Below are 25,785 nucleotides of genomic sequence, written 5' to 3' on the forward strand. Positions count from 1 at the left end.
ATGGAAAGTCTGCAGTGTTTATTATTAAATCATAATATTTATAGACAACTGGCTTCTCGGCTCCAATTAAGAATAATATTGAACAATGTTGTTGCCATTCGGTGAGGACAGTTGAAACTGAAAATCAGCGAAATCGAGGAAGAAAAGTCGCAATTATTAGGATTTAATAGCTGTGAAGCTGGAACAAATTATTTCTGGGCTTAACTGATCTGATTAATAGCAGCACAGAAACAGCGAATAGACTCTCGGATATTACACATCTTGTTTTTTTTTGTATCAGGCTGCAACATCTGTAAGTTCAGCTTGTACACGTTATCATTTTTTTTAACTTTATTATTTACACAGCACAAATCAATACAAATATTAGAATAACTTAAGTGAATTACAAAAATAGAGACATCTTGTCTCCGAGTTTGTCCTTCGACTTCCCTGATTACAGTTGTTTCCATGGGGTGGATGTTATAAGCTGCAGATCACAGATTCCTCGTCCGGTTCTCCAATGAGGAAAATGTTCATTATGATTAGTATTTCAGGACAAAGCAATCTGGCAGAGTTGGGACAATTTATTCTGAAATGCATCAAAGTAGAAAGCCGCAGCGAGTTCTCATTCACTGCAAAGGCCGAGGCAGCAGTAAACAGCAGACGTGAGGCTGCACACTGTGCAGATTTATGTGGCTGCACTTCACTTGACTGACAACACACCCTGAGCAGGAAGAGGCGACAGGCAAAGTCACAACAAACATAAACATGGCAACCAGTTAAAATGCATGCCATCCAATGACGATCCTGCTTCTGTTTGCAGAGAATAAGACGATGCAGATGCTTGCTTCCCTCCTGCATCACTCTTCACTCATCGCTGCTCCTGCACCTCAAACAAAGCTTCAAAATGTCAAGAGCCGAACGAACTGAACCTGCAACGCACTCAAAGAGGAAAATCACAACCGTCACTTAAAAGACACGGTGTCACTTCAGAGCAACAGTGGCACACTGAAGGCAGTATTTCAACATCACAACTGTCTTTTAGACTCAAACTAGTGAAGGAATCATAATTCAGGCTGCTATGACAAAGTATTACCGACAAATAAGTGGGGCATCGTAACACATATGACTCCCCGGAAGGGGAAAAACACCAAACAGCCACATAAACAACAAAAAAAAAGAAAGAAAAAAACCTTGTGAACGCACTCGGCAACATGTACGCGCGTGTGCCATAATCGCTCGGATGCAAAACAGCCATAAACAAGCGGACCTGAACACAGATGAGGTCAAAGATCTGTACAACATCTGCAGCAGCAGAACATCTGGATCCTGCCTGGTGCCAGTGTATTGATAAAACGACGCTGCTGCCGTAATTAACCGACCATCCGGTGATTTGAAAACTGTTCTGGCTGAAGGTTTCGTGTGATCGGCTCGTTTCTGTAGTGCCCGAGTGAGCAGCCCTGCTGTTGTAGCTTCACGGATCGGATCGGCCAAGAGGCAGGCCCGGTTTGTGCTGATGCCTGTGCCCTGCTCTTACCTCACCTCTTTATCAATGCATTTGATACCCCTTATTGTTACTATGGGACATTTCTGTGTCTTTTTTTTTTTTTTACCCCGGAGAGGACATTGAGGGCAAACAGAAACACACCTGCATTCTTCCACACACACTGTACCACCTATACAGGTGCAGGGACACATGCCCCGCCCGTCTGAACTCATTTATCTCCGATACTTCTAACAGCTCCTCTTCTAGATGAGCTAAACACTCTGCAATGCAAAGCGGGGCAGCAGATAAAAGCTCTATTGTTCAGTTCAGTGGACCCGACTAACAACTACTTGATAATCACACACTCACAGTGTATCTTATCTCATAAACTGTGCACTAAGAATACACACAGTGACAACACATCCAACCAGATATCCACAACAATCCATAAAGTGTAACACAAAACCTGTTCTAAAGCCAAATGACATTTTCTATCATCATCATTATCATGTTCACTTATAAAAAAACAAGCTTATTACATTCTAATGACGTGAAGGAGTTGTCACCTATTGATTCCCAATATTAAATCCATACCCATCACACATAAATGGTAGATATATTATTAGGTGTGAAAGAGGCAGCAGCTCAATATCAGGAAACTGTCTGCAGTAATATGTTGATCATTTGAGTTCAAGCCTTCAACATGATTCTGGTTCTTAGAAAGTGGTGTATTCATTTTGTATTAATCACAAATCCTAAAGCATGAAGACCTGATTCAACGACCTGTTTGGACGCAGAGGATGTTGGGTTATGACGGGGGGGACTGTTTGCACACGACGAGAGTGTGGATGGCCTGAGGGTTGAACACTGCATACAAACACGATGGGTGCATCAACCCGGAGAAAACATGGCTTCAGTCGCAGCACGATATGGACCTGCAGCCTGACGCTCCCTGCAGATAGGCCGATGGCACACCGATGTCTGTTCAGTGAACGTCGCCCAAAGTGCCACATTAAATGAAGAGCAGTACGTTTCCTGACTCTTTAGGTGGGGGGGTCCTCTGCGTTTTGAGCAGCACAGGATGCGCCGCTGTCTCTGCGTCTCCCGCCCCGCAGCTCCTTACCTTCCTCCTCTCCCATGCGTTCGTCCTTCCAGGTGCAGCACAGCAGCATCAACCTCATTCACGCTCCGACACCGAGCTCCGGGAGAGAGCCAGCCGCCTCTGGTCGACAGATAACCGGTGTCCGACCACCACCGCAGCCCGCCCGGTGGTCGTGTAGCTGTGTGTCACTCCGGTCGCTCCCTGCGGCGGCGCACTCAGTTTCCTCCTGCCTGCTGCCTGCGCGGTTCTGCGGCGCTTCATTCAAGAGAGCCGCCGACCAATGAAGCTGCCGATCCGGAGAGAGGGAGACTCAGGCTGGCCAACCAGGAACATGCCATGGGTAATTAATGCATCTTTTTTTTTTTTTTTTTTTTTAAACAAGAGGAGGAGGAGGAAGAGGAGGCGTCAGGAGGAAGACAGTGCAGCAAACAGCACCACAGGAACTAGGAAATATCTACAAGTATTGATCCATTCTCCAGCAGGAAACAGATGAATTATCACGAAACAGCTACAATATTTAACATGCTGTTGAACTGAGAGGAGCTGAAGCAAACAGGAAGTAGAAGTGTTAGTTGAAGTGAATTCACTGAAAACAGAGGAGTGCTTTAAAAAAAAAAAAAAAAGAAGAAGAATAGATAGTTTTAATGGTTAAAGCAGCTGAAATTGATATCAGTTTTAAAACCATTAAATCAGCTTAAGTGTAATTAATCATTTGAAATCAACATTTAAATGCAATGCAGTGAAAGGATCTGGTCAGACTGAGGCTAAATATTCCTGTGATGAATCCAAATGAGTCTGAAGTTGAAAAGTACTGTGTAGTACAGCTTTATATTGCAGGTCTACGCTGACACTGTGGTATTTCTGAAGTGGGACATTATGAGGACGAAAGCCTCTGCTGATGGAACCACAGTGTAAGCTACATTTACAGGATGGGGACCGCGGGTCAGCTGTTCTCCCAGGAGACCCTCAGAGAACAGCAGCATGAGTTCATTATTTCCAGCTGGCACAACAAGAACAGACTTCAGAGTCACCGCGGAGACTCTGGCTGAATGTCTGCTCTTAATCTGAGGTTGGTTTTTATTACAGGGAAGAACTCAAACACATACCAGATTTTAAAATACACTACATCTGATGGTCTCTGGTTCAGTGGGGGAAAAACTAGAACCGAGCTGCAACAAAGGACCCCAGCAGCAACTTGACCTCAGGATACTGTTGCTACGTAGACCTGATCCAGCAGGACACCCCGGTCAGATGGGTTTGACCAACTATCAGGACGAACTGCTGCTGCTGCTGCTGGTGTTTAATGAACTAAGAGAAGTAACACAGAGGAAGACACAAGTTCTTTAAACACACTTTATTTTGTTATTGGTTGAAGCTATTAAAATGCCGGGGTATCCGGGAACAAGTCACATGTGTGTCGTGGAAATAAAAAAAGTGCAAAACCACACTGTTCCTCCTTATAAAAACAGTTTTAAATAAAGATGAAGAGTATCCCACGCCACAAAAGACCAGGTCCGACCCAGCGAGGCTCACAGACAGTTCTTACATAGCACCGAGAGGTGAACTGAAGCCAGCTAACATCAAATTAGTACAAAATACAGTACAGTTACACAGAGAGATGGGGTCGCTTAGCAACAGCGCTCATTAACCTTTGGTCAGTAAAGCCTTTTAAAAGCGGCTCAAGTAAATAAAGTAAACGGGATTAGATGCCTCATAAACACACAGACTCTCCCGTTAAACAAAGTATTGATCTGTATTACAACTAATAACAGTGAATAAATGCAAAGCAAAGGATTGTCCTTGTTTTATCTCCACACGTTCCTGATAACAATAAAGCTATGAGTCAAAGCAGGTGCAAAAATCGTGGATAATCATATAATGATAAGTTACATAAATGTAAATGAGACTAAACATTCAAAGCAGAGTAAAGCGCTCCATCTGTCCGAGACATCAGGACAGAGACACATCAACACTCGTAAACACACGCTGTTCATGCCACAAGTATCTGATGGATGTTTTAATCTACTCTAAACTAAAAGGCAGCCCTGTGCTCTCATTGAAACAGAATGAAACACTCCTTGATTGTCTTCAGCATTAAAGAGCAGAAAATGTTTGGCGAAGTTAAAAATGCTGAGAAAACTGCACTGCGCAGCAACTAGAATCAGCAGAGAGCAGATGGGTTGGTCGGAGCCCCGCTTCCCGCTGCTTCATACCCAGCAGGCCTAAAAATAGCTGCAGAGAAAACGGGGAACCAGAGAACGACGCTGAGATTGGCCAGATTTCACGAGTTTTTGGACGCGCTTCGACCAACCCGACCCCCTGTGACACGTCGGAGGGGTGACGAGCTCAGCTCAGCGCAGCCAGCTCAGACAGATCACCTCGTGTTAGGATTAAAAACCGAAAGGGGAAATCATTCGTAGGTCACACGGTGGTTCAGACAGTCTATCGCACAACAGTACAATCATGAGCCCGAACAACACACACACACACACACACACACACACACACACACACACACACACACACACACACACACACACACACACACACACACACACACACACACACACACACAGTATTTTGAAGTAGGCTGGTGCAGTTTAAAGCTGATTAAGCTGAACACACAGATTAAAGGCACTATCAATAACATACGTCACATCAGAACTAAATTCTGGGTCGGTGGGTTTTTGTATAAAAACAGGTGCTGAAGTCAAGTACAAACAAACATCTTTACAGGTTGTCTCATGGGGTTTGCAGGTAAAATGTACATTCTCGAACATGCAGTAGCACCATGGTTTCTTGAGGTCACTGGATCTCAAAGAGATCCTCTACTTCTTCCTCCCACAGTATTTGCCCAGGCATCCTGCAGCGCCACCTGCAGGAAACACCGTCACGACAACAGTTCAGTCTCTGCTCAGCAGAACTATCAAACAGCATTAAAGGACCACTATGTAGAATTTAGAGGGCTCTATTGGCAGAAAGGAAATATAATAGTCAAAGCTTTGTTTTCATTGGTGTAAAATGGAGTTTGTTTGTTTTTTTAGCTTACAACGAGCCCATCATCTCTCCACAGGGAGCAGGTCCTCTTACATGGAGGGAAGGATGAGGTGAGGGCTGTTCAGTTGGTTGCAATCTGTGACCTCACCACTAGATGCCACTAAATCCTACACACGGCTGCTTTAGGACTGCACAACTTCACCCCACAAATTATCTGAACAATGTTCTGCTGCAGCAGCCGGATTCGGTGTAATTTATAAGCTCAAACTCCCTGTGTGAGATGTGATTGTGTGTGTGATGGATCTTTTACCTCTGTACACTCCTCCTCCTCCTCCTGCACCACCCAGGAAGCCCTGCAGTGGACCATACTTGGCTGCTTTAGCTGCAAAACAACATAAACAAACAAACAACTAGGTTTATAACCGCACGGTTTGGTCTCTTTAAAACACAGCTGCATTGTTGGGCCTCTGATTCACTGTTAGCCAGAAGATGAATTAACTGGACACAATCTGCTCCTCCCTACTTTAAATGCTGGATCAGACATACATCAATTTTCTTAAAATCTAAGAAGATTAAATTCAGCTTGCAGTCGACCTAATAAATTTGTCAAGATGTGGCAACCATTTATTTCAGACAGCGGTGCTGAGTGTCAGTTGTGACTTAAATAAGATGTAAAGTCAAGGGCTGCCATACGATGTAAATATTTATGATCAGACCATAGTTTATCATTTTCACTGCTGACAGTTACCAAGTACATTTTTAATTTTTGACAAAAAAAAATCTTCCAAGTTTAAACTATCAGGGCCTGAAGGGCAGGTTTGAACCATCAGGGCCTTCCTGCTGGGAGGCAACAGCACACCTCATGACAGAAAAAAAAAACCATGCAGGTGCCGTGAAAGATCAAACCAATCAAGTTACAATATCTGAAATCCTCTGGTGGTGCTGCATCATCTGCACAGACAAGCACACACCGTTCCAACAATCAGACATGTTGACGTCCTCTGCCAAGCCGCAGAATTAATAAGACGCTAACTGGAAAATGAGTCGAGGTTCAGCCGACACTTGCTCACTAAACAGTGCCTTCATAAATGTGGTGGGTTTTTTTTGGATGCGTGAAGAAATGTAGGTGTTTGGTACCTTGTTGAGGAGTGAGTGGGGCTGGCACATATCCACCTAGACGACATGAAAGACAAAGATAAACGACAGATGAGTTGGCGGCAGCAGACTAACGCTAAAATGAAACCACTTCGGGTTGGTCACAGGGGTTGATGTATTTTTCCCAGACAGGATGTGGTAAGAATAAAACAGTGGACATTAGAGAACGTGGGAGGCACTTAAATCTGGTGCTGAGCTGTCTCGTCCAGAAAAGCTCTCAATGAATTGAGCAGAGTTTTGCTGTCTGCATGTAAAAGACACAGACACACAATCTTAATTAAAGATTTGTAGATAGAGGTGTTTATGGATTTTTCCATTTCAACTGTAGAAATGTTTATAAAGGGAGTTGTGACCGACTGCTCAGCCTCATTGTCTTAAGATTTGTTTTGCAAAAAGATTACAATAAATAAAATCTGCCATTTTAATTTGCAGCAATATCTAAAGTAATCCAGGGATAAAGAAATCAGCCTCCTGTGTGTTAACAAGTTGGGTGTGAGGAATAAAATGATTTTAAGTTAAAATTGAAAAGCCCCAAAATGAATTTGATTTCAACAAATCCAGTGAATGAAGTGTTTCTTCAGTAAATGGGTCAGAAAAGCAGAATCTTATGTAAATTCATGAACAAATCGTATTACCAAAAAAAAAAAATCAAGACTTTTCAAGTTTAATGTTGAAGTTGGACAGGAGGATACAGAAGATCTCTCTATTGTACGTTAACTAGAAAAATGATAATAATACGTGTTACACGGAAACCTGCAAAGTGTGCAGAAGCTGGAGTTGTGTTTAGGTGAGAGTGGCCGGCACAAAGGGAAGGAGAGAGGGACTACATAATCCGATGAGCCATCCTACAACTATTGCTTTCCAGATGTGGTTTCCTCATCATTGATTGGACGAGAAGAATGTTAGTAAGCTGAGGAAGGTGAAACGTCCTGTCAGTCTGCAGCAGTTCCCCTCTCCTTTGCTTTGTGCTCTAAAGTGGAGGCGACGTGTCAGTTTGTCCTTCCTGTCCTTCGTTCAGCTAATGTTACCTGGCTGGTAGCAGTTCGCCATTAATCCGCTTCCTGATCCAGAAACAAGGACGACAAGTTAGAGTCATCGCGTCACTAAATCCTTGTCTGTGGAAGCAGGTTTGGATACAAGCCAACTGACATGGGCTTATGTTTTATTAAAATATGAATGTACTGTGAATTAATTAAAGTGAATCCATTTAATCTGCTGTACTGAGATGAAAACCTAATTTTTTTTTGTTGCAAGATACAGATCTCCACTTCTGACACACACGCGCACACACACACACACACACACACACACACACACACACACACACACACACACACACACACACACACACACACACACACACACACACACACACACACACACACACACACACACTCCATCCTACTACTGTCTTCTCCCTTTGCATCCACCTTCTAAAGATAAATGGCTCTATTTTGTCGTGTGTTGGGGGGTCTCCGCTGATTCATGGCACGGCTAGAGCCCCTAAAAGATCTCTACACCAAACTGTTTATCACCCACACAAATACACAGTATGTTACAAACAGTGATGTCAGTCGTTGTACCTTGGTAGTACTGTTGGGGGTATCCTCCTCTGTAACCCGGAGCCACTGGAACCGCACCTATAAATTTCAGAATGGAGACTTCAGGAATTAATTGATAGAAAAAGCAATAAATCACACGTGTCATAAGTGTGTAAACTGGCAATAGCATCACTGTTGTCCATAGATCAAGTTGCACTAAATATCATGATGTAAATTATGACAGAATAATCCAGTAACAACTTTACAGAGACAACTTGACCTCATTTTCCTTCATTATATAATTCTCAATTTGGCAAACCTTCCTGCTGGAAATATGGTGCTGGTGAATGAACGTTATTAAACCATCTGTGGCAGCTTTTCACACAGGCGGACATGTCTCTGGACATTATGGGGCCATGAGTTGTTATGACAAGCCCATAGAGTATCTGTGAGGAAGTGAGAGGAGGCCGCACAGTCGGCTGCTGCTGTGTGATTACGTTCATCCATCAGTGGTAGGCGGAGGAAGAGGAGGGAAGGCCGGACCCAAAGCCACACAGCGAAATGTAAATTATGTTGTAGACGGATGAACTAAAATATGCACCATTATAAAACACCTTTTTTAGATTAAAAAAAATTCCAAAAGGCATTGGTGGAGACTGAGCAGAAAATATGAAGAGGCATGCTGTGATCCTCACCTGGCTGATATCCACCGCCACCTCCAAGATTGCCGTAGCCTGTTTGAATCAAAAGCCAATAAACCATCATGAGGAAAACTCTGTTCTTGTGATATACACTAAGTGTAACTAATTACAAGTTTTATGTCTCTATGGCAACAGTATTGTCACTTCACTCCCTACAGTGTCATGTCGCTCGGGTGAAGCCACAGAAACAATCTCATCCGAACTTCCCGTGGCAGTTTTTCTATTTCAGGGCAGGACTCTTCAGGGGTTTGTTATCTTCAAACAATCCCAGTGATGTTCGACACAGCCCCACTAACGGTAATCAGGCTCCTGCGGGAAATGTTGTGATGTTGACTTGCTCCATTTACAAATTCCTAACGGTACAGAAACACTGCAGGGATTACTGCCTTTGGTGAAGCTAGAATTTGCAGAGGTTTTGGTAAAATATTTAGATTTCATGCTGCCACGGTTAATTACCTCCAACAAATACACATTTCCTTTGAACTTATCAATTAAAAACAAACAAAATATTAAAAGGATGGTTCTAATTCGATGATAGATTCTGTAATACATTGAATTTCAGTTGTTTTATTTTCTTCAGGAAACTGTTACGTAAAGATTGAATATCTGACCTGTGAGCACATATTCTGTGAGTTGAAAAACTGGGTCTTTATGTACATCGTGTGCCAAGATCTCACCTCCCAAGTGGCCATAAGCTATACACACCACTATTATTAGAGCTATTTTTACTCACGGCTGAAAAAGATAGAAAAAAAAGGACTCAGGTTCACAACACATGTGCTGTAACAGTAACAAGCCTGTTACACTACCTGGTTTGGGTGGTTTGGCTCCACCACCAGCACCTCCCAGTCCAACTCCAGAGGGATATGGAAAACCACCTGCCACAACAGGGAAAGGTCTGGTTTACATGAGGCAACAGAGCCTACAGTATGCATACAGGTGTCCCGCACAGGATTGTAAACCAGAGAAAGAAAGACAGAAAATAGCGGCTCCATTTAAACACCAGTTGATTTCCTTCATCAAAGCAGCTTCTCGTGCCTGATACACTTTGCCTGGTGCAGAAACTTATCAGCAATTTCCTGCACAGGAAGCACGATGTGATGGCATCTCCTGACCAACTGTCAATTTGAGCAGTGGGCAGAACGATTTTTTTTTTTTTTTTTTTTTTTTTTTTTAAGTTAGGGGAACATTGCGTATTAGTGCTGTCAGACTACTCTACTTTCATACATACCCTGTCTATAACCATGCTGATATGGACTGTATCCCCCTGAATCATGATGACAGAGAAAAGTAGCATTATTGTCTGGAAGGTCAGCTCAACTCCTACAGTTTGTGTCAGGGAGTGGCTCATCCAATGTGAAGGAACCCCCCAAAAAAGTTTAATCTTGAAGAGGGATAAGCAGTATTTATACTTGTTTTTCAATTAGTTAGTGATGATTTGGTTCACAAAAGAAATGTGTAGTTTCACACACACACACACACACACATGCACAGAAATGCAGGTTAGTTCTGACCTTGATAACCTCCAGCTACCAGTGGAATTCCTGCTCCGCCTCCTGCTCCACCCACAGCTACAAAAATAAAAGCACAGCACAATCACGTACGAGCCTACGCATGCAAAGACGTAAAAACATCCCCAAGAACATAAATACACCAGAAGAAATCCCCATTTGGTTCAACTTTGGAGGAAGTCGTTTGTTTAAAGCAGAGTAGCACAAACGTACCTGGAGGATTGAGAGGCTTCGCCCCGGGCAGTGCCGCGGCTCCAGTTCCAGCTCCAGGTCCAGTACCTGCACCGTAAGGTACTAAAGCATAGGAACGATGGAAGTCACACTTACTGCAGTGAAACCAAAATCTTTAAATGTTCAACAGAAAATACAGGAAACTGACCTCCATAACCTCCACCATAGGGATATCCAAACCCGCCAGCGCCTGTGGGGGTCACGGTGTTTTAAATACAACATTTCTATACAATGAGGAATAAAAGTCTCCATGCATGTCTGTGCTGGTTTTATCCTCTTCAGCTACATTTTACTATCAGGTCAGCTTTCTTTCAATAACATACCAGTTATTAAATTCAGCCACCAGTCCATTGAATTGTAATTTGTAAAACATTTTATCACCGCAAAAACTGAGATGAACAATTAAAAAAGTAGAGGCACAAAGACAGTCTATTGTCTGATTCCACTTATGAAATGAATTTATTTAAAGTACTGTCGTTTTAACTACAGAGGAGCAGTTTTTTATTTTGTTTTTATATTGTATTATCTTGTATGGATGCTCATGTGGTCGAACAAATCTCCCTCTCAGGGACAATAAGATTTATGTTGATATTTGACGATGTTAGTTGAAAAAACACTGGAAACTTTATCTCATGTCTCAATACACCATTAAAAAAAGTGCAGAATAGCAAAGGTACCCTAAAATTGCAAACTTGCAGATGCACCAAACTGATGACTTCTCAGTCTATGGGAGGGATAATTGGGCTGAGAAAGGCCTGATGCAGCTTTTCCTTATACATAAACTGGTGGTTTTATTGATTCAAGTTGAGTCAATAACTGTCTGGACAGAATGTGCATGCTAAGATAAGTACAGCTTGTGTGTGACAGAAGGATCTATAACAATGTATGGGGATCATAAAAAGTGTATTGATAACATCATTTGGTTGTTTTGATTCTTAAAGGACGAGGCTCGACAGAGTTAAGATGCTGTGAGCATAATCATATATTATATACATTATTAGATTCAAAAAAATACATTTACAAATTTAATAACACTGATAACAGTGTTTTATGGGGAACTTGTAAGTTTTCTGCTACAGATTTACAAACATTATGAAAGTTTATTTTGACAATAATGTTCAGTGCCTATATTTACAACTCATCAAATGTCAGTTTTGTGGCAATAGATTGAGCAAGACCAGCTTAGAAAATGAGGCGTTGTGGACCACAAGCAAGAGAATCTGAGATAATATTAGGTGTTTAATTTTTACCTGGTACAAATGGTTTAGGTGCTTTGGCACCTGCGCCAGCACCAACACCTGAAAACAACATTATTATAGTGAGAGACTGCAGCAGGGACCAAAAAACATAGCTGCTGTACTTGAGTTTGTCTCCACCATGTGGTCAGATGGATGTGAAGCAGAAGTTTCATATTCAAAACAATACAGTAGATTGAGGGCTGACAAAAAACAATAAAGGTCTAAATGTTGGCCCACCTCCAGGTTGTTGGACTCCAGTTGCAACTAAAGAAGAGAAGAAAGTAATGCATGAACCATCGAACAGTCCAAAATGCAAAATCTGTTCACAAAATAATATAAATGAACAGAAAGGCCAAAACACAGCAAAGAAACCGGGACAATTTAAACTTTCAGTGGATCTCCTGTGTAAAATCTTTTACTTTCTTATTCTCAATTCAGGCACTTAACGTGTTCAGCAAAGGCACCACATTTTGAGTATTATTAATGAGCACAGATGAAAACAGACAGTGTACACTTACCATGTTGCCCTTGGCCTATCGTACCAACTAAAGAAACACAAGCAAAGGTTACATCAGTTAACATCGAGCATAAAGCATTTTAAGCGACTAAGTAAAGGTTAGACAAAACAAAACAACATTGCTTGCGAATCCGTTTGAATTTTGTGCATTTATTAGTGGAAGATAATGAATCCACTTGCAAAAGAAAAAGTTAACTGTTCTTACCGCCAGAGGGTGCTGCAACTCCACCTTTGACAGAAATATACAAGGGAAAGTTTTATCACGTCTAATATCTGAGAACAAGCCTATAAAAATAATGAGACTGTTGAATATTTTTGGGTACAGTATATCTTAATATGAGAGAATCATATTTACCAACACTTGTTCCAGCTGTGAATAATAATAATAAAAAAGTATGACTGTTAAGCTACACAGCCGTATATATTTATTAATAACAAGAATTAACAGTGTTATATGTGCTACTTACCACTAGGCTGAATAATTCCACCAGCAACTGTCAAAAGAGTCAGGAATTAAAAACACATTAAAACAGGTTCAGACAGAAATAAATGAAGTAACTGCTAAAACATGGATGTATTTTTGCACGTACCGCCTGTTCTCACAGGTTCACCTCGAGTATCAAGTGTAAAAAAAAAAGAAGAAAAAAAAAAAAGTTAGTCTGTTTAGATTGATTGCATTAAAATAATAATAATAAAACGTTTGCATTATTGATTAAATTACACATTAACACCACATTAATTTATTACATGTTGGAATGTAAGAACGGGAATTACGAAGAGCAGGATATAAAATTCATTTTAATATAAAGAGAAAATTGTGTGTCAACTTCAGGCACACACAACAACAACCTAAAGCAAGGTAGTATTCTACAGCATATGAAAAAAAAAAAAACCACTGATAAACTCAAACTAAAGTCAAAATATCAGTGCAAGCATTCAAGCTGTAATTCAAAGAGCAATCAGAAGTGGGAAGATGACACTCGAGGGTCAATCAGTCACTACCCGTGGAATGACTTCAGAATGAATATATTAAATTATTGGTATGATATTCATTAAATTAATTTATCAGGCGCAGTGAGCTGTTAGAAAAAAGGAAAGGAGCGCGCAAGATGAGTACTGTTGAGAAAAAGAGAAAACTGCCACCATGACTGATTGTATTAATCAGGGGGCACCAGACAGGTAAACTCAATTTCTCTTTCAGCACTACATGAAGCCTCAAAGATCATGTCTGAGGCTCAGATGTTTTATGGATATGTTCTTGCATTTGACAGAGCACATAATGCTGGTGGAAGAATGACCAAATTAACTTAGTAGATAGAGCACATGTAGTCCTGAAAGAAGCAATTGAATAATACCCGTCTATACAGTCCCAAAATGAAGCAGAATACTACAATAATTCATACTCGATGCTTTTGTCTGCATCTTTCCAAACAGTATTTGAGAAGATGAATAACTGTGTATAAAAATCCAAAAATGTAAGTCTCGTGCTGTAATTTATGTTCATATGATTTATAATTATATTCCCATACTGCAAAATTAAACAGATGTAGATTCAGACAAACAGTTTTAAATATAGTAGCTCAAGAAAATTTGAAAATTAAGAATGGACAAAAAATAAAATGGGGGTAAAGCTACTTTATGGTTTACATCTGAATAACAGACGGTGATTTAAGTCTGTAGTCATTAAGATGATAAATACGGAGGCAGTGAATGAGGCGATTGTCTCTTTGGGTAGAAACAATCACATTCACAAATACCCAGTAGACTGACTCATACTACATCAGAGAAGCAAATACATGCAACTCAACTACAATTTGCAACAACAGCAAACATACGATCGGGCAATCAAAACATTTTGTGACGGCGCCTGTTGCACGGAAACAAAGCGCGGCACTGTGATGTGCAGTAAGCAGGGGGAAGCTCCAGTTTGACGTTTGTGGGTAAGTATTCCAAGTTATATCAATTTGATGTGCGTTCCCTGTTTAAGTTTCAGATCGCTGTTGAAATCGTAACTGCACACTGAGGGGCTGAATTTCATCGAGACATAACTTGGAAGACGTACACACAAAGGTTTTTTAGCTTCCCGACGCTCCCTTCACGTCACGGTTGGAACCGTCTGATTGCCCCTCGTAAAATAAATGTTACATATTTCTTTTTATGGTTAAAAATGGCTTCAGGCAAACAGCAAGTCTTACTCGGCTGTGGGACCTCTGGGGTCGTGCCATTTGCGGCAATAGGTGTGGACCCTGCCAAAAAGACAACAGGTTCCAGTTTCATCCACAGTGCTTTAAACAGATGCAGAGTGAGAGAGGCCAGGACAGGCAGAAGCTGTAAAGTGGATCTTGATTCTGCCACAACTGGGAGGCTGTAAGCTAGAGGTGGTCAATAGCTGATAGCACTGGCAATACAAACAACATGTTAAGTCTTGTGGGCAGCAAATGGGTGAAGAAAATGTAAAGGCGATGTATTATTCAACCCCAGGTAAAAGTGTGATAATGGAAATAGCAAGGCAGGTTAGCTGTCTGAAGGTTAAAAAAAAATAAAATAATAATAACCACGTGTATCCCTTTGGTTTACTGTTATTGGTTAGCGTTAGATGATCCAGGTCTGTTTGTTGTACTGTCCTGTAGGTCGTGGCAGCAGAATGTAGCTACTGCAAAAACACAGGTGTGCACGTGTGTGTACAGTAAATGTCCGAGGAAATGCAGAGTTGATGTTTCACTGTACCTGGTTGAGGAGTTGCAGAAAGACCTGTAAAAGCAATAAAAGATCACTCGCGACGCATAAAAAAAAAGACACATCTAAGAAAATGAACTGTACTGTAAGTTTTACCTGGTACAGCAGAACCATTTGGACCTCCACTGACAGCTGTATGTGGAGTCGCTCCTACACCGTGTCCTACTCCGGTCACGCCTCCTGCAAGAGGCACACAGGTGGGACGCAAATTGATGCTGCTATTATTATTATTATTATTATTATTATTATTATTATTATTATTATTATTATTATTATCTACTAAATCACAACACAAACAGCTTTTGGAAAACGTTGTCTCCCAGATGAAAATGATGACGACTAAATTCGAGTTATGGACAGAAAAAAGTTGCACTCTCACATGGCACAAATATTTGAATTCATTACTGATGTTTCAAGTGATAGTTTTCTGTTTAAAACATTTGTTAGACAAGTAATCAAAAATTAATCAATTGTATCGAGTTACATTACTTTGATGAAGTAACTGAAATTGTTTCATTAACTATTATGTTTTAACAGATTAACTAACCTGTAACTTATTACCAAAATAAATAGTAGTGACATGAATTGATAATAATGTTTCCCTGTCTTTCAAACACATGCACACGCAGTACCTTTAGTCCCAAACCCTCCGGGAACACCACCAGGTACTCCTCCAGTTCCTAATCCTGCTCCTGCTCCTCCTACAACACCTGATTAAAGGAACATGAGCGAGTAGGATTATTTGCACAGTACATTTAAACTGTTCCACATCTGTCCAAATCACTTTAAACACAAGGAAATGAGTACAAATATGCAGTTGATGAATAAAATCAAATAAAACAAACAAACACAAAATGACAGAAAATACATTGTACATTGTACAGCTCCTATCAGATTTAGTTTATTCTATCGATTAATGTGTCATATTTCTGCCTGTGTGCTTATTCATTGCACCGTATTTGGCAGCTTTGGCGGCAGCAGAGTATTGTCCACCTCCTGGTACTCCTCCCACTCCTCCCACTCCTAGTCCTCCTGTTCCTAATCCTGCTCCTGTACCTCCTGCACCTCCTGCAACTCCTAATCCAGGGAAACACAGCAGGTTGCATGATTCATTGGCAGTTAATAAAATATGACAATTTATGGTATTAGATTAAGTTAGAAAATACACGTATAATGACTACAAACTGTGTCCTTCCTATCTAATGAGTTAATTTGCATTTGTGTGTTTTAATGCTCAATCTTCACCGACCGTATTTAGCAGCTTTGGCAGCAGCATAGTATTGTCCAGCTCCTGGTACTCCTCCCACTCCTCCTCCCACTCCTAGTCCTCCTGTTCCTAACCCTGCTCCTGCACCTCCTGCCCCTCCAGCAACTCCTGATTCAGGGACACACAGCAGGCTGCATGATTATTTGCAGTGGATACAATAGTATACAGCGATAACGTGGGAAAATACACTTATTAGTCAGTTATTACTGAAAATTGTATTCTTTCTATCAGAACAATTATATTCCATTTGTGTGTTTTTATGCCCAATTTTCACCGACCGTATTTAGCAGCTTTGGCGGCAGCAGAGTATTGTCCACCTCCTGGTACTCCTCCCACTCCTCCCACCCCTAGTCCTCCTGTTCCTAACCCTGCTCCTGCACCTCCTGCACCTCCTGCAACTCCTAATCCAGGGAAACACAGCAGGTTGCATGATTCATTGGCAGTTAATAAAATATTACAATTTATGGTATTAGATTAAGTTATAAAATAGACTTGTAATGACTACAAACTGTGTCATTCCTATCTAATGACTTAATTTGCATTTGTGTATTTTAATGCTCAATTTTCACCGACCGTATTTAGCAGCTTTGGCAGCAGCATAGTATTGTCCACCTCCTGGTACTCCTCCCACTCCTAGTCCTCCTGTTCCTAACCCTGCTCCTGCACCTCCTGCACCTCCTGCAACTCCTGATTCAAGGACACACAGCAGGCTGCATGATTATTTGCAGTGATTATTTGCAGTGGATACAATAGTATACAGCGATAACGTGGGAAAATACACTTATTAGTCAGTCATTACTGAAAATTGTATTCTTTCTATCAGAACAATTATATTCCATTTGTGTGTTTTTATGCCCAATTTTCACCGACCGTATTTAGCAGCTTTGGCGGCAGCAGAGTATTGTCCACCTCCTGGTACTCCTCCCACTCCTAGTCCTCCTGTTCCTAACCCTGCTCCTGCACCTCCTGCACCTCCTGCAACTCCTAATCCAGGGAAACACAGCAAGTTGCATGATTCATTGGCAGTTAATAAAATATTACAATTTATGGTATTAGATTAAGTTAGAAAATACACGTATAATGACTACAAACTGTGTCCTTCCTATCTAATCAGTTCATTTGAATTTGTGTGTTTTAATGCTCAATTTTCACCGACCGTATTTAGCAGCTTTGGCAGCAGCATAGTATTGTCCAGCTCCTGGTACTCCTCCCACTCCTCCTCCCACTCCTAGTCCTCCTGTTCCTAACCCTGCTCCTGCAACTCCTGCCCCTCCAGCAACTCCTGATTCAGGGACACACAGCAGGCTGCATGATTATTTGCAGTGGATACAATAGTATACAGCGATAACGTGGGAAAATACACTTATTAGTCAGTCAATACTGAAAATTGTATTCTTTCTATCAGAACAATTATATTCCATTTGTGTGCTAAATTTTCACCTACCGTATTTGGCAGCTTTTGCAGCAGCAGAGTATTGTCCACCTCCTGGTACTCCTCCCACTCCTCCGGTCCCTCCTAGTCCTCCTGTTCCTAACCCTGCTCCTGCACCTCCTGCAACTCCTAATCCAGGGAAACACATCAGGCTGAATGAGTAATTTACAGCTGATAAAATATAACAATGTATAGAATTAGATAAAGTAAAAAAATAAATAAAAAAAAAATCACTTTGTTTTCAGTAATTACTGGAAATCTATCACAATTATATTCCCATTTATGTGCTCACTTTGCTTACCATATTTAGCAGCTTTTGCAGCAGCAGAGTATCCACCTCCTACTCCTGGTATTAAACCAGGAACTCCTGCTCCCCCTAGACCTCCAATTCCCAACCCTGCTCCAGCTCCTCCTGAGACTCCTATTTAGGAGAAATGGAGCAGGCTGCATCGTTAGTTTACTGTTAAATCTAATTGTAAGCTATGCAAGTAAAATCTAAGCAGTTAAGTGGAGTTGATTGTATTCATGCACATTTAAATACAACAAAAGTTGTAGTTCAAAGTGCTGCACACAACAGCAAACAGAATTAAAACAATCAGAAAGACATTAAATGTTTGAGCCATTAACGTTTGAGAAGGACATTACATTCATTTTTAAGAACTGAATCTTTCCCATTAGAATAATTTCATATCTTATAAAATGTATTTAAAAGTGCAGTATTCATATAATTTCATGCTCGTTTCTGCTGCAGTGTTTGGTAGCTCTTGCAGCAGAGAGCTCCTACTGCTTGTGTAGCACCATGTAGTCCTGCTGTTTTTGTCCCCCCAACTCCCCCAGGCCCATGAGCATTGGGCCTTTGTCCTACTGAAACATTATGATCACCTCATTAACATATGTTCATAGGTTCCGAGATCATAAAGGTGATTCTGATTACTGCTCAAATAAGTCAAAGAGGTGTTAGAAAAAAAACAAAAACATACCATACTTTGGGGGTTTGGCTCCAGCACCAGCTCCATAACCTGTGAGGAGGCCACATGATGTTTGCGACTGAGAATTTATTAGATTACACTAATTACATTGTTGTATAAAACCCTTTTTGTCTAAACTGAAATATGAATTTAACAACTTACCACCATAGCCACCACCGCCAGGTAGTACCTGTCCTGTTCCCCCTGGAACCCCCCCCGGAACCCCTCCTGGTACCCCTACTCCTCCGAGGCCTGCTCCTGGGACTCCTGTCAATTGGCAGAAATTGTCAGCTACCGCCATTATCATTTTAGCAACCTAAATTAAATCTTTAAATGCAAATATGAAAAATATATAGAAAATATAAGCTCTACATTATATACTGTATAAAATAGATAAATACACAATCTCACCATATTTAGGAGGTTTGGCACCAGCCGCTAAAGCTGAACAGGAGCAAGGCAAAAATTGGTTAGATTAAACAAATTATCTTATTATTTGGGAAAACTAATAGAATATCTCTTATATAGCTTCCATAGATTAAAAGTCAAAGCTTACATCCATATCCTGGTAAAAATGAGGTGCTGGGAATTCCTCCTCTACCCCCACCACCACCTGGACCAACACCTGCACCACCTTGACCTTTAATGCAAAAGTGAATCATGTAATCATGTAATCATGAGACTTTGGTCTGCAATACTGTTTTCTCTAAAAACATTCTACCGTATTTTGCAGCTTTGGCAGCAGCAGCAGCAGCAGCAGCCGGGTATCCTCCACCTCCCAGTCCTCCTGCTCCACCAAGGCCTCCTGTTCCTCCTATTCCTGCTACTCCTGTGGAAGAGAAACCTATTTACACATAAAGCTCGTTGTATGATGTAATATAGTACAACTTGAGTGAGTTTGCTGGTACTGAGAACACTTAAGAAGAAGTATTTAATGCTATTATTTTCCCCTGAACAGCTCTTGTTTGTAACACAATGAGCTCCTGCAGCTGAAGTAAGACTTCCCCTTTTCTTGTGCATACCTAACAAGCAGATATCTGCAACATCGCTTCCATTTTACTAAACTAAAATTTTCAAGTGTCCTTCAGGAGACTAAATCTGTAATAGGGGGAACCAGGGGACAGGTCTGAGTGTTATCAAGACTGTACAGTGCCTGAGTGTTTAAAAGGAGCAAAGCTGTAAAATAAACCCTTTATATATTGTAGGCTTCTTTCATGGCCTATTGACTGGTCTTCGGTGTTCTTTACCTCACACTTAAATGAGCACTTCTGCCAAGAATCCAGATCGACCCAGAGGAACAAGTTCAGAGATTTGATAATAGTATTCTCTTATTACCATATTTAGCAGCTTTGGCAGCACCAGCGTATCCTCCAAGCCCCCCTGCTCCTGCCAGTCCTCCTGCTCCTCCAAGCCCTCCTGCTCCCGCAAGCCCTCCACCTCCTCCAAGCCCTCCTTGTCCTAGTGTCCCTATTTGTCCTCCTGCTCCTACTCCTGTGGGGAAAAAAAAAGAAGTTAATTTCATTATCCTTATCAGGGACAGCTAGCTGCATGTTCAAGTTAGTCAGATTTTCACTTGATTAAAATAAATAAAAAAGGTCATACCATATTTAGCAGCTTTGGCAGCAGGAGAATATCCTCCACCAAGCCCTCCTTGTCCTAATGTCCCTCCTTGTCCTAATGCCCCTCCTTGTCTTCCTGTCCCTCCTTGTCCTCCTGTCCCTCCCAGTCCTCCTAGACCTTCATTACATATGGTGGGGGGAAAAGATCAAATGTTGTGAGGTACTTTTGAGATCACGAGTTTTATCAAATATCGGCTCACATAATGTTAAAAAAGTGTTTTCGATAAAGTTTTTTACACCATACCATATTTAGCAGCTTTGGCTGCTGGTGAATATCCACCACCCAATGGTAATTGTGGAACTCCTCCTGGTACTCCAAGTGGAGCACCTCCAGGTACCCCTCCTGGGAATCCTCCAGGTACCCCTCCTGGGACTCCTCCTGGGAATCCTCCCGGTACACCTCCTGGCACTCCTCCAGGGAATCCTCCTGGTACACCTCCTGGCACTCCTCCAGGGAATCCTCCCGGTACCCCTCCTGGGACTCCTGTCCAGGAATCACCAGTAGAACAAATTTGTCAATATAAATTGAGAAGTTCTACACAACATAAGATATATTCATTGGTCAACTTTTCAGCTACTTACAGAATAATTAATTCTATATTGTAAACAGTATGATTTTAAATATTTTTCATGATACATAAAAAAATACAAAAGTTCTTACCATACTTAGCAGCCTTGGACCCAGCATACCCTGCTGTTAAGATATTTAAAGACAGAAAATCATACAGTATGATTACATTTTAACAATTAAAGTATATTTAAATGTACTGGTTTTGTTAAGTCATCCTAGTGAGGCTCAAGGAATGGCAAAGTCTTGTGTTTATTGTCTCATATTTGTGTGACGTTACTATTTCACTGACGGATAAAAGAGGGTTATGTAGAACTGGACCTCAAATTAAGTTTTATCCAGTTCAGGTTGTAGTTAGAATCAATGGTGAGCAAATTTGTCATTTTATTTCCCACCATCCAACAATTGTATTTTCTGCTGTGTGATGATTCTCTCAGTCATGAGACTGCTAACAGGGCTATAGATATACTATGTTTTCATTTCTTTTGCTGGATATCATACCTCCTGGTACCTGTCCTGGATACAGTCCACCAACGCTGCCAACGCCTCCAACACCTCCAACGCCTCCAACGCCTCCAAGACCTGCAGCAGGGAGCATAGATCTAAGTCACATACGAATATGATCTGTATATATTTTACAGTTTGTGTCATGTTTTTCTTGATGAAGAAGCATTGTCTTCAGTCAGTGCGATCAGTTACCATATTTGGCAGCTTTAGCCTGAGCAGGTGAGATGCCCCCGGGGCCCACTCCTGAAGAAAGAAAAAAAAAAAGGCTGTTTTTTTTGTCTTTTTTATTCCACATAATTTAACAGTACATTTAAAAGAAAACACACACCAGTTCCAATAGGATATCCAGGCTTTGACCCAGGGCCACTTTGTCCTCCTGGAAGTCCAGCCCCACCATTACCAAAGCCCCCATAACCTGAAACATATATTTTGTAATGTGACACATCATTAAGTGACGGATTTCAACGGATGATAAATCTTTACAAAAATGTAAAAAAGAAAGTATACCATAGGGAAGTTTGCCACCTCCAGGTTTTGTTCCATAGCCCTCTGAAGAGAAAAAAATAACCTCTTGAGAAAGTCCTGTGTGTGAAAATGTCTCAAATAAAATTAAACCATTGCCCATACTTTTAATTGCAGTATAATTGTTTAGAGTGCCAATAATTTGACTTGATTGAGTCCAGAGTCGAAATTAGAGTAAAATGTAAAAAAATAACTTTTCACAACTACATTTACCCAACAAGACATTAGAAAATCAAAGCAAGGAGCAATCGAAGCCAAGTATTTCATTGCCGAATTTCACAGCATGTTTGTAGCCATAGAGCCATAGAGTCTCGTATTAATTCATTGTGCTCTTCTTTAATTTGTTCACTTACTCACAGCTGGCTTACACAATAGCAAAGTTTATAGATGACAATACAGCACGGACATTCACTTGCCTTGTGTTTGCAGTGGGGCTGAACCTGTGCAGCCAGTTTTGCTTTTACACGTAAATGTAGTTCTTATTCAAAAATTACTAATCAGCACACAATGTTTAGATAGTAATTCTCATGTACAAATATCTAGTGTACCAGAGTCATCAGCTGGCTTTCGTATAGCTGAAGTGGTATCAGTAAGTTGGCAAGCTCGCAGTTCAAACACTAACAATGAACATAACAGATCATATATACAGAAGAGTGCAACCTCAAAATAAAACAGGTACTGTGCACTTAGAGTCATGTCACACCTTGCGCTCTGGGTGATTTCAGGGGGTATCCGTGAAACACTCCTGGCTGCAACGATCCACTATACCCACGACTCCCTGTGACGCGAGAAATGTGTTTAAATCCTTATAAGCTAATACTACAAATCCAAATACATTTGTTTGTTCTATAACCAATAATAATAGTTGAAGTTACCAGGGCCTTGGCCTCCTCGACCCCCTCCCCCTCCAACTGCATAAGAAAAAAACACATTCCAGTCAGACGCAGGTAATAAGATAGAAGATTGTTTCTGTGTAAATTTTAAACAGAGTTACAGCTTTTAAACGCAAACAACAAACTAAAAAAAAAACTGGGTTTGAAACGAAATAGTTCCCGTATCATTGTGGTTGAATGGAATTACGCTTTGACATCTACAAGGTTTTTTCTTTTTGTGTGTCTTCCACTAAAGATCTATGTTTAATATTGTCCACTGAAGGAGTATACAGAGTGTGTATTGTGCACGTTAGATTTTTCTATTGTGTCACTTTTGTATAACTGCCACGTATGTGTGGCATTCACTGCCAATGAAAGAAATTTGAAATCTGCCAGCATCCACGAGTAAAAAAAAATAGTTCTTACTTGATTTGGTATTCAGGTCGGTCCCTGTGGCCACCCCAGGCAGAACTCCGCGCCCACCGAACCCTAAAGGAGCCATAAACAAACAGAAAACAGCTGCATGAAGTCCTTGCTCAGTGCTTGTTTGTAAAAGCCCTGGTAAATACTGCCTGAGATAAAGAATGAATGAAACAAACCTTGTCCTGGCACCAGTCCACCTTGGTAAAGTCCAGGTACACCCACACCTGCCGCAGTCAATGAGAGCACAATACTGGACTTTTATATTCAAAGTGAAATGTTTGAGAGGGATCTTTCTTTCTGAGGCATGCATTACAATGTTGACCTGGAAAATTAAATGCCACAAAAAAACTGACATAATGAAGCCAAACAGGATGCAGAAAAGATAATTGGCTACTTGTCATCTTATTTTTTGGATATAATCTTTCTGTAGTTGATACAATGATTTACTGTATCTGGAGAGGCGTTGCTGTGTTTGTTTCACCTCAACAATTCAAAGAGTCATACAGCACACAATGTTACTTCACCTTCATCTTATTTATCCAAGTAGTGAAAACATGGGAAGTAATTTCTTTTAAATGTAATGGGGTAATTTTTTAATGAGGACTTTAATAAAGTACCTTAGTTCTTAGTTCTGTGTTTTATGAATTAGTTTGTGGTTCCTATTATATATTATGAGTGAAATCCTCTTATGAAGCTTTTGTAGTATTGTAGTATTTTTATGACTGGCACAGAAGATACCTACAAAAATGTCCTCAGGAGAACATATCAGAGTGTATTGCAAGAATAAATCTTGAAATAGTATTTACTTTCCACAGATTGGAATAATATATGTAATATACGTTATACATGGTCTTCCTCATATCTTTTTTTCCCCTCGTCTTCTTCTTTTTCTCCTTGTTCGGTAAAGCTCATTGAATCATTGCTGCTGTATTTAAAGTGCAACATACAGTAAACGTGGACTTTCACCTGCAGGTTTGTAGATTAAAAAAAAAAAAAAAAGTATATTGATATAGATCAAGCTGATTTAGAAAAACAATATTAAAAACTGCAGAGCCACACCTGAACCACTTTATGATTCACTAATAAAACATTTGGATTATTTTGCAAATAATTAGTGTATTTTGTTCTAAATATTTCCAGCCACACCAAACACCTGCCAAATGCAGGGGAAGATTTATGAGATGTGGTTTTGCTGCCAAGTGAACTGCATCCTGTCGGCCTTCAGCCTCATGAGTTTATTGTTGAGTCTACGAGACCTGGCACTTTGGCAGCTTTCTTTCCTGCACCGCCACCCGCCCCTCCTGGAAGGCCCGTCTGAGGAATAACAGGTGCTGAAAGAAAAAAATGAAATGTTTCTTAGCTCGTTGAGAGGACTATGACAAATACACAATGTGCAAAAGGCACGCACGCACCGACACATCTTTCTTGTAAGGGTGCTGAATTCAAAAGAATTGTATCTGTGATTCCTCACTCCCAAGGACCTTGCTACACTGTAAATATCTCTCTTTAAATGTTTTTATTTCATTACATTATAAAAAGGAGTGTTATGAGCCCAAACTGGCTCTTTGTCAGCTACAGTGGAATTTGGGTTTAAAATATACTTTTAATTTTTTTTTTTTTTTTTAAATCCATCCAAAATAAAATAGAAAATGTGAAGAATTATGTGTTGTTTGTGTCTTGCCTCCAGCGGGCACTGACGCTCCAGTTCCAGGGCCTCCAAGTCCCCCTCCTGCTCCTCCAGCCCCTGTTCATACACAAAGTGCTCTGACATGAAGAATATTTTCAGATTGGAGGTTAAAGTCCCATTTAGTGGAACTAGAGTGATAAATGTCAGAGCAAAATGAATCATTACCTTATATATGTCATAACCTATCTGCCATCATGATTCTCTGTAACTTTCCAGCTGATCTCCAGCACTTCTCTCATGTATGACGTGCTTGCTTAGCTGCGTCGAGTGAGGAGGAAACATTCCAAACTCACAGTGGAAGATGTCCTTGTGCTATGTTGTATTTCCATGTTTCCTGATAAATGTGTGACTGTATCTGTAAGATTTGTCAGACTCACCAAGCACACGCTGTGTGCATGAGCCTGTCCTCTCGGCTGAATTAGATTGACTCTGGGATTCTTTGATAATTCTTTGTGATTCTTTGATCATTTGTATTAATACTTAGGAATTCTTGGTGATCATCATAAGAATCATTCTTAGTAATTCTTATATCAACTCTTATATTATCTTGTTTTATTAAACTGATAAACGACATTTTGTTGTATCATTGTTCATCTTGAATTTCCACGACTATTAAGGGTTATGACAACCTTCCAGTGGTCCACTAGAGGGCCCTGTGATACTGAGAAGCAGCTAGAAGCCAGTTTGTGGCTTGTGCCAATTTCAACTGGTCATTTGTATTAGAGA

General features: G+C 40.7%; 3 protein-coding genes across 3 annotated transcripts in view; all 3 read right to left on the reverse strand.

The window, feature by feature from the left end:
- Nucleotides 1-2,821, reverse strand: part of limk1a (LIM domain kinase 1a) — a 49,137-nt gene extending 46,316 nt beyond the window's left edge. The window contains exon 1 of the mRNA XM_069689857.1: nt 2,589-2,821. Coding sequence (XP_069545958.1) covers nt 2,589-2,646 — 58 coding nt within the window. The 5' untranslated portion in view covers nt 2,647-2,821. The remainder of the gene's footprint in view (nt 1-2,588) is intronic.
- A 1,091-nt stretch (nt 2,822-3,912) lies between these two features.
- On the reverse strand, nt 3,913-15,965 carry LOC138616490 (uncharacterized). The gene is made up of 23 exons (XM_069690831.1): nt 15,956-15,965; nt 15,827-15,904; nt 15,291-15,374; nt 15,186-15,209; nt 14,654-14,704; nt 13,049-13,069; nt 12,926-12,952; nt 12,814-12,828; nt 12,664-12,687; nt 12,460-12,486; nt 12,179-12,205; nt 11,954-12,001; nt 10,852-10,893; nt 10,686-10,766; nt 10,476-10,532; nt 10,193-10,228; nt 9,771-9,839; nt 8,956-8,994; nt 8,303-8,359; nt 7,748-7,780; nt 6,702-6,737; nt 5,875-5,946; nt 3,913-5,442 (listed from the first exon to the last, which is right to left on the reverse strand). The coding sequence occupies exons 1-23, from the start codon at nt 15,963-15,965 to the stop codon at nt 5,396-5,398; spliced, it is 1,005 nt and encodes a 334-aa protein (XP_069546932.1). The 3' UTR covers nt 3,913-5,395.
- A 142-nt stretch (nt 15,966-16,107) lies between these two features.
- The window catches only part of elna (elastin a), a 34,972-nt gene continuing 25,294 nt past the window's right edge, over nt 16,108-25,785 (reverse strand). The window contains exons 9-35 of the mRNA XM_069690845.1: nt 25,054-25,116; nt 24,629-24,703; nt 23,549-23,596; nt 23,376-23,438; nt 22,953-22,988; nt 22,779-22,855; nt 22,063-22,102; nt 21,884-21,970; nt 21,748-21,798; nt 21,550-21,630; nt 21,142-21,174; nt 20,725-20,964; nt 20,464-20,598; nt 20,197-20,346; nt 19,583-19,690; nt 19,418-19,501; nt 19,273-19,305; nt 19,024-19,128; nt 18,874-18,912; nt 18,195-18,314; nt 17,906-18,022; nt 17,618-17,743; nt 17,332-17,445; nt 17,035-17,148; nt 16,740-16,862; nt 16,444-16,569; nt 16,108-16,271 (exon numbers count right to left, since the gene is read on the reverse strand). Of these exons, the coding sequence (XP_069546946.1) occupies nt 16,108-16,271; nt 16,444-16,569; nt 16,740-16,862; nt 17,035-17,148; nt 17,332-17,445; nt 17,618-17,743; nt 17,906-18,022; nt 18,195-18,314; nt 18,874-18,912; nt 19,024-19,128; nt 19,273-19,305; nt 19,418-19,501; nt 19,583-19,690; nt 20,197-20,346; nt 20,464-20,598; nt 20,725-20,964; nt 21,142-21,174; nt 21,550-21,630; nt 21,748-21,798; nt 21,884-21,970; nt 22,063-22,102; nt 22,779-22,855; nt 22,953-22,988; nt 23,376-23,438; nt 23,549-23,596; nt 24,629-24,703; nt 25,054-25,116 (2,552 nt within the window). The remainder of the gene's footprint in view (nt 16,272-16,443; nt 16,570-16,739; nt 16,863-17,034; nt 17,149-17,331; nt 17,446-17,617; nt 17,744-17,905; nt 18,023-18,194; nt 18,315-18,873; nt 18,913-19,023; nt 19,129-19,272; nt 19,306-19,417; nt 19,502-19,582; nt 19,691-20,196; nt 20,347-20,463; nt 20,599-20,724; nt 20,965-21,141; nt 21,175-21,549; nt 21,631-21,747; nt 21,799-21,883; nt 21,971-22,062; nt 22,103-22,778; nt 22,856-22,952; nt 22,989-23,375; nt 23,439-23,548; nt 23,597-24,628; nt 24,704-25,053; nt 25,117-25,785) is intronic.

This window comes from Brachyistius frenatus, unplaced genomic scaffold (assembly GCF_029030835.1).
Source record: "Brachyistius frenatus isolate BFR_SWC_R1_liver_20210118 unplaced genomic scaffold, ASM2903083v1 Contig_1, whole genome shotgun sequence".
In the NCBI taxonomy this organism is placed as follows: Eukaryota; Metazoa; Chordata; class Actinopteri; family Embiotocidae; genus Brachyistius; species Brachyistius frenatus.

Excerpts from the sequence above, each read along its gene's own strand:
- LOC138616490 (XM_069690831.1), bottom strand. Across the intron at positions 12,206-12,459 it reads GATAGGCCAAGGGCAACATG|TTGCAACTGGAGTCCAACAA; the intron begins GTAAGTGTACAC and ends TCTCTTCTTTAG. Across the intron at positions 10,894-11,953 it reads ACCTAAACCATTTGTACCAG|GCGCTGGCGGGTTTGGATAT; the intron begins GTAAAAATTAAA and ends TGACCCCCACAG.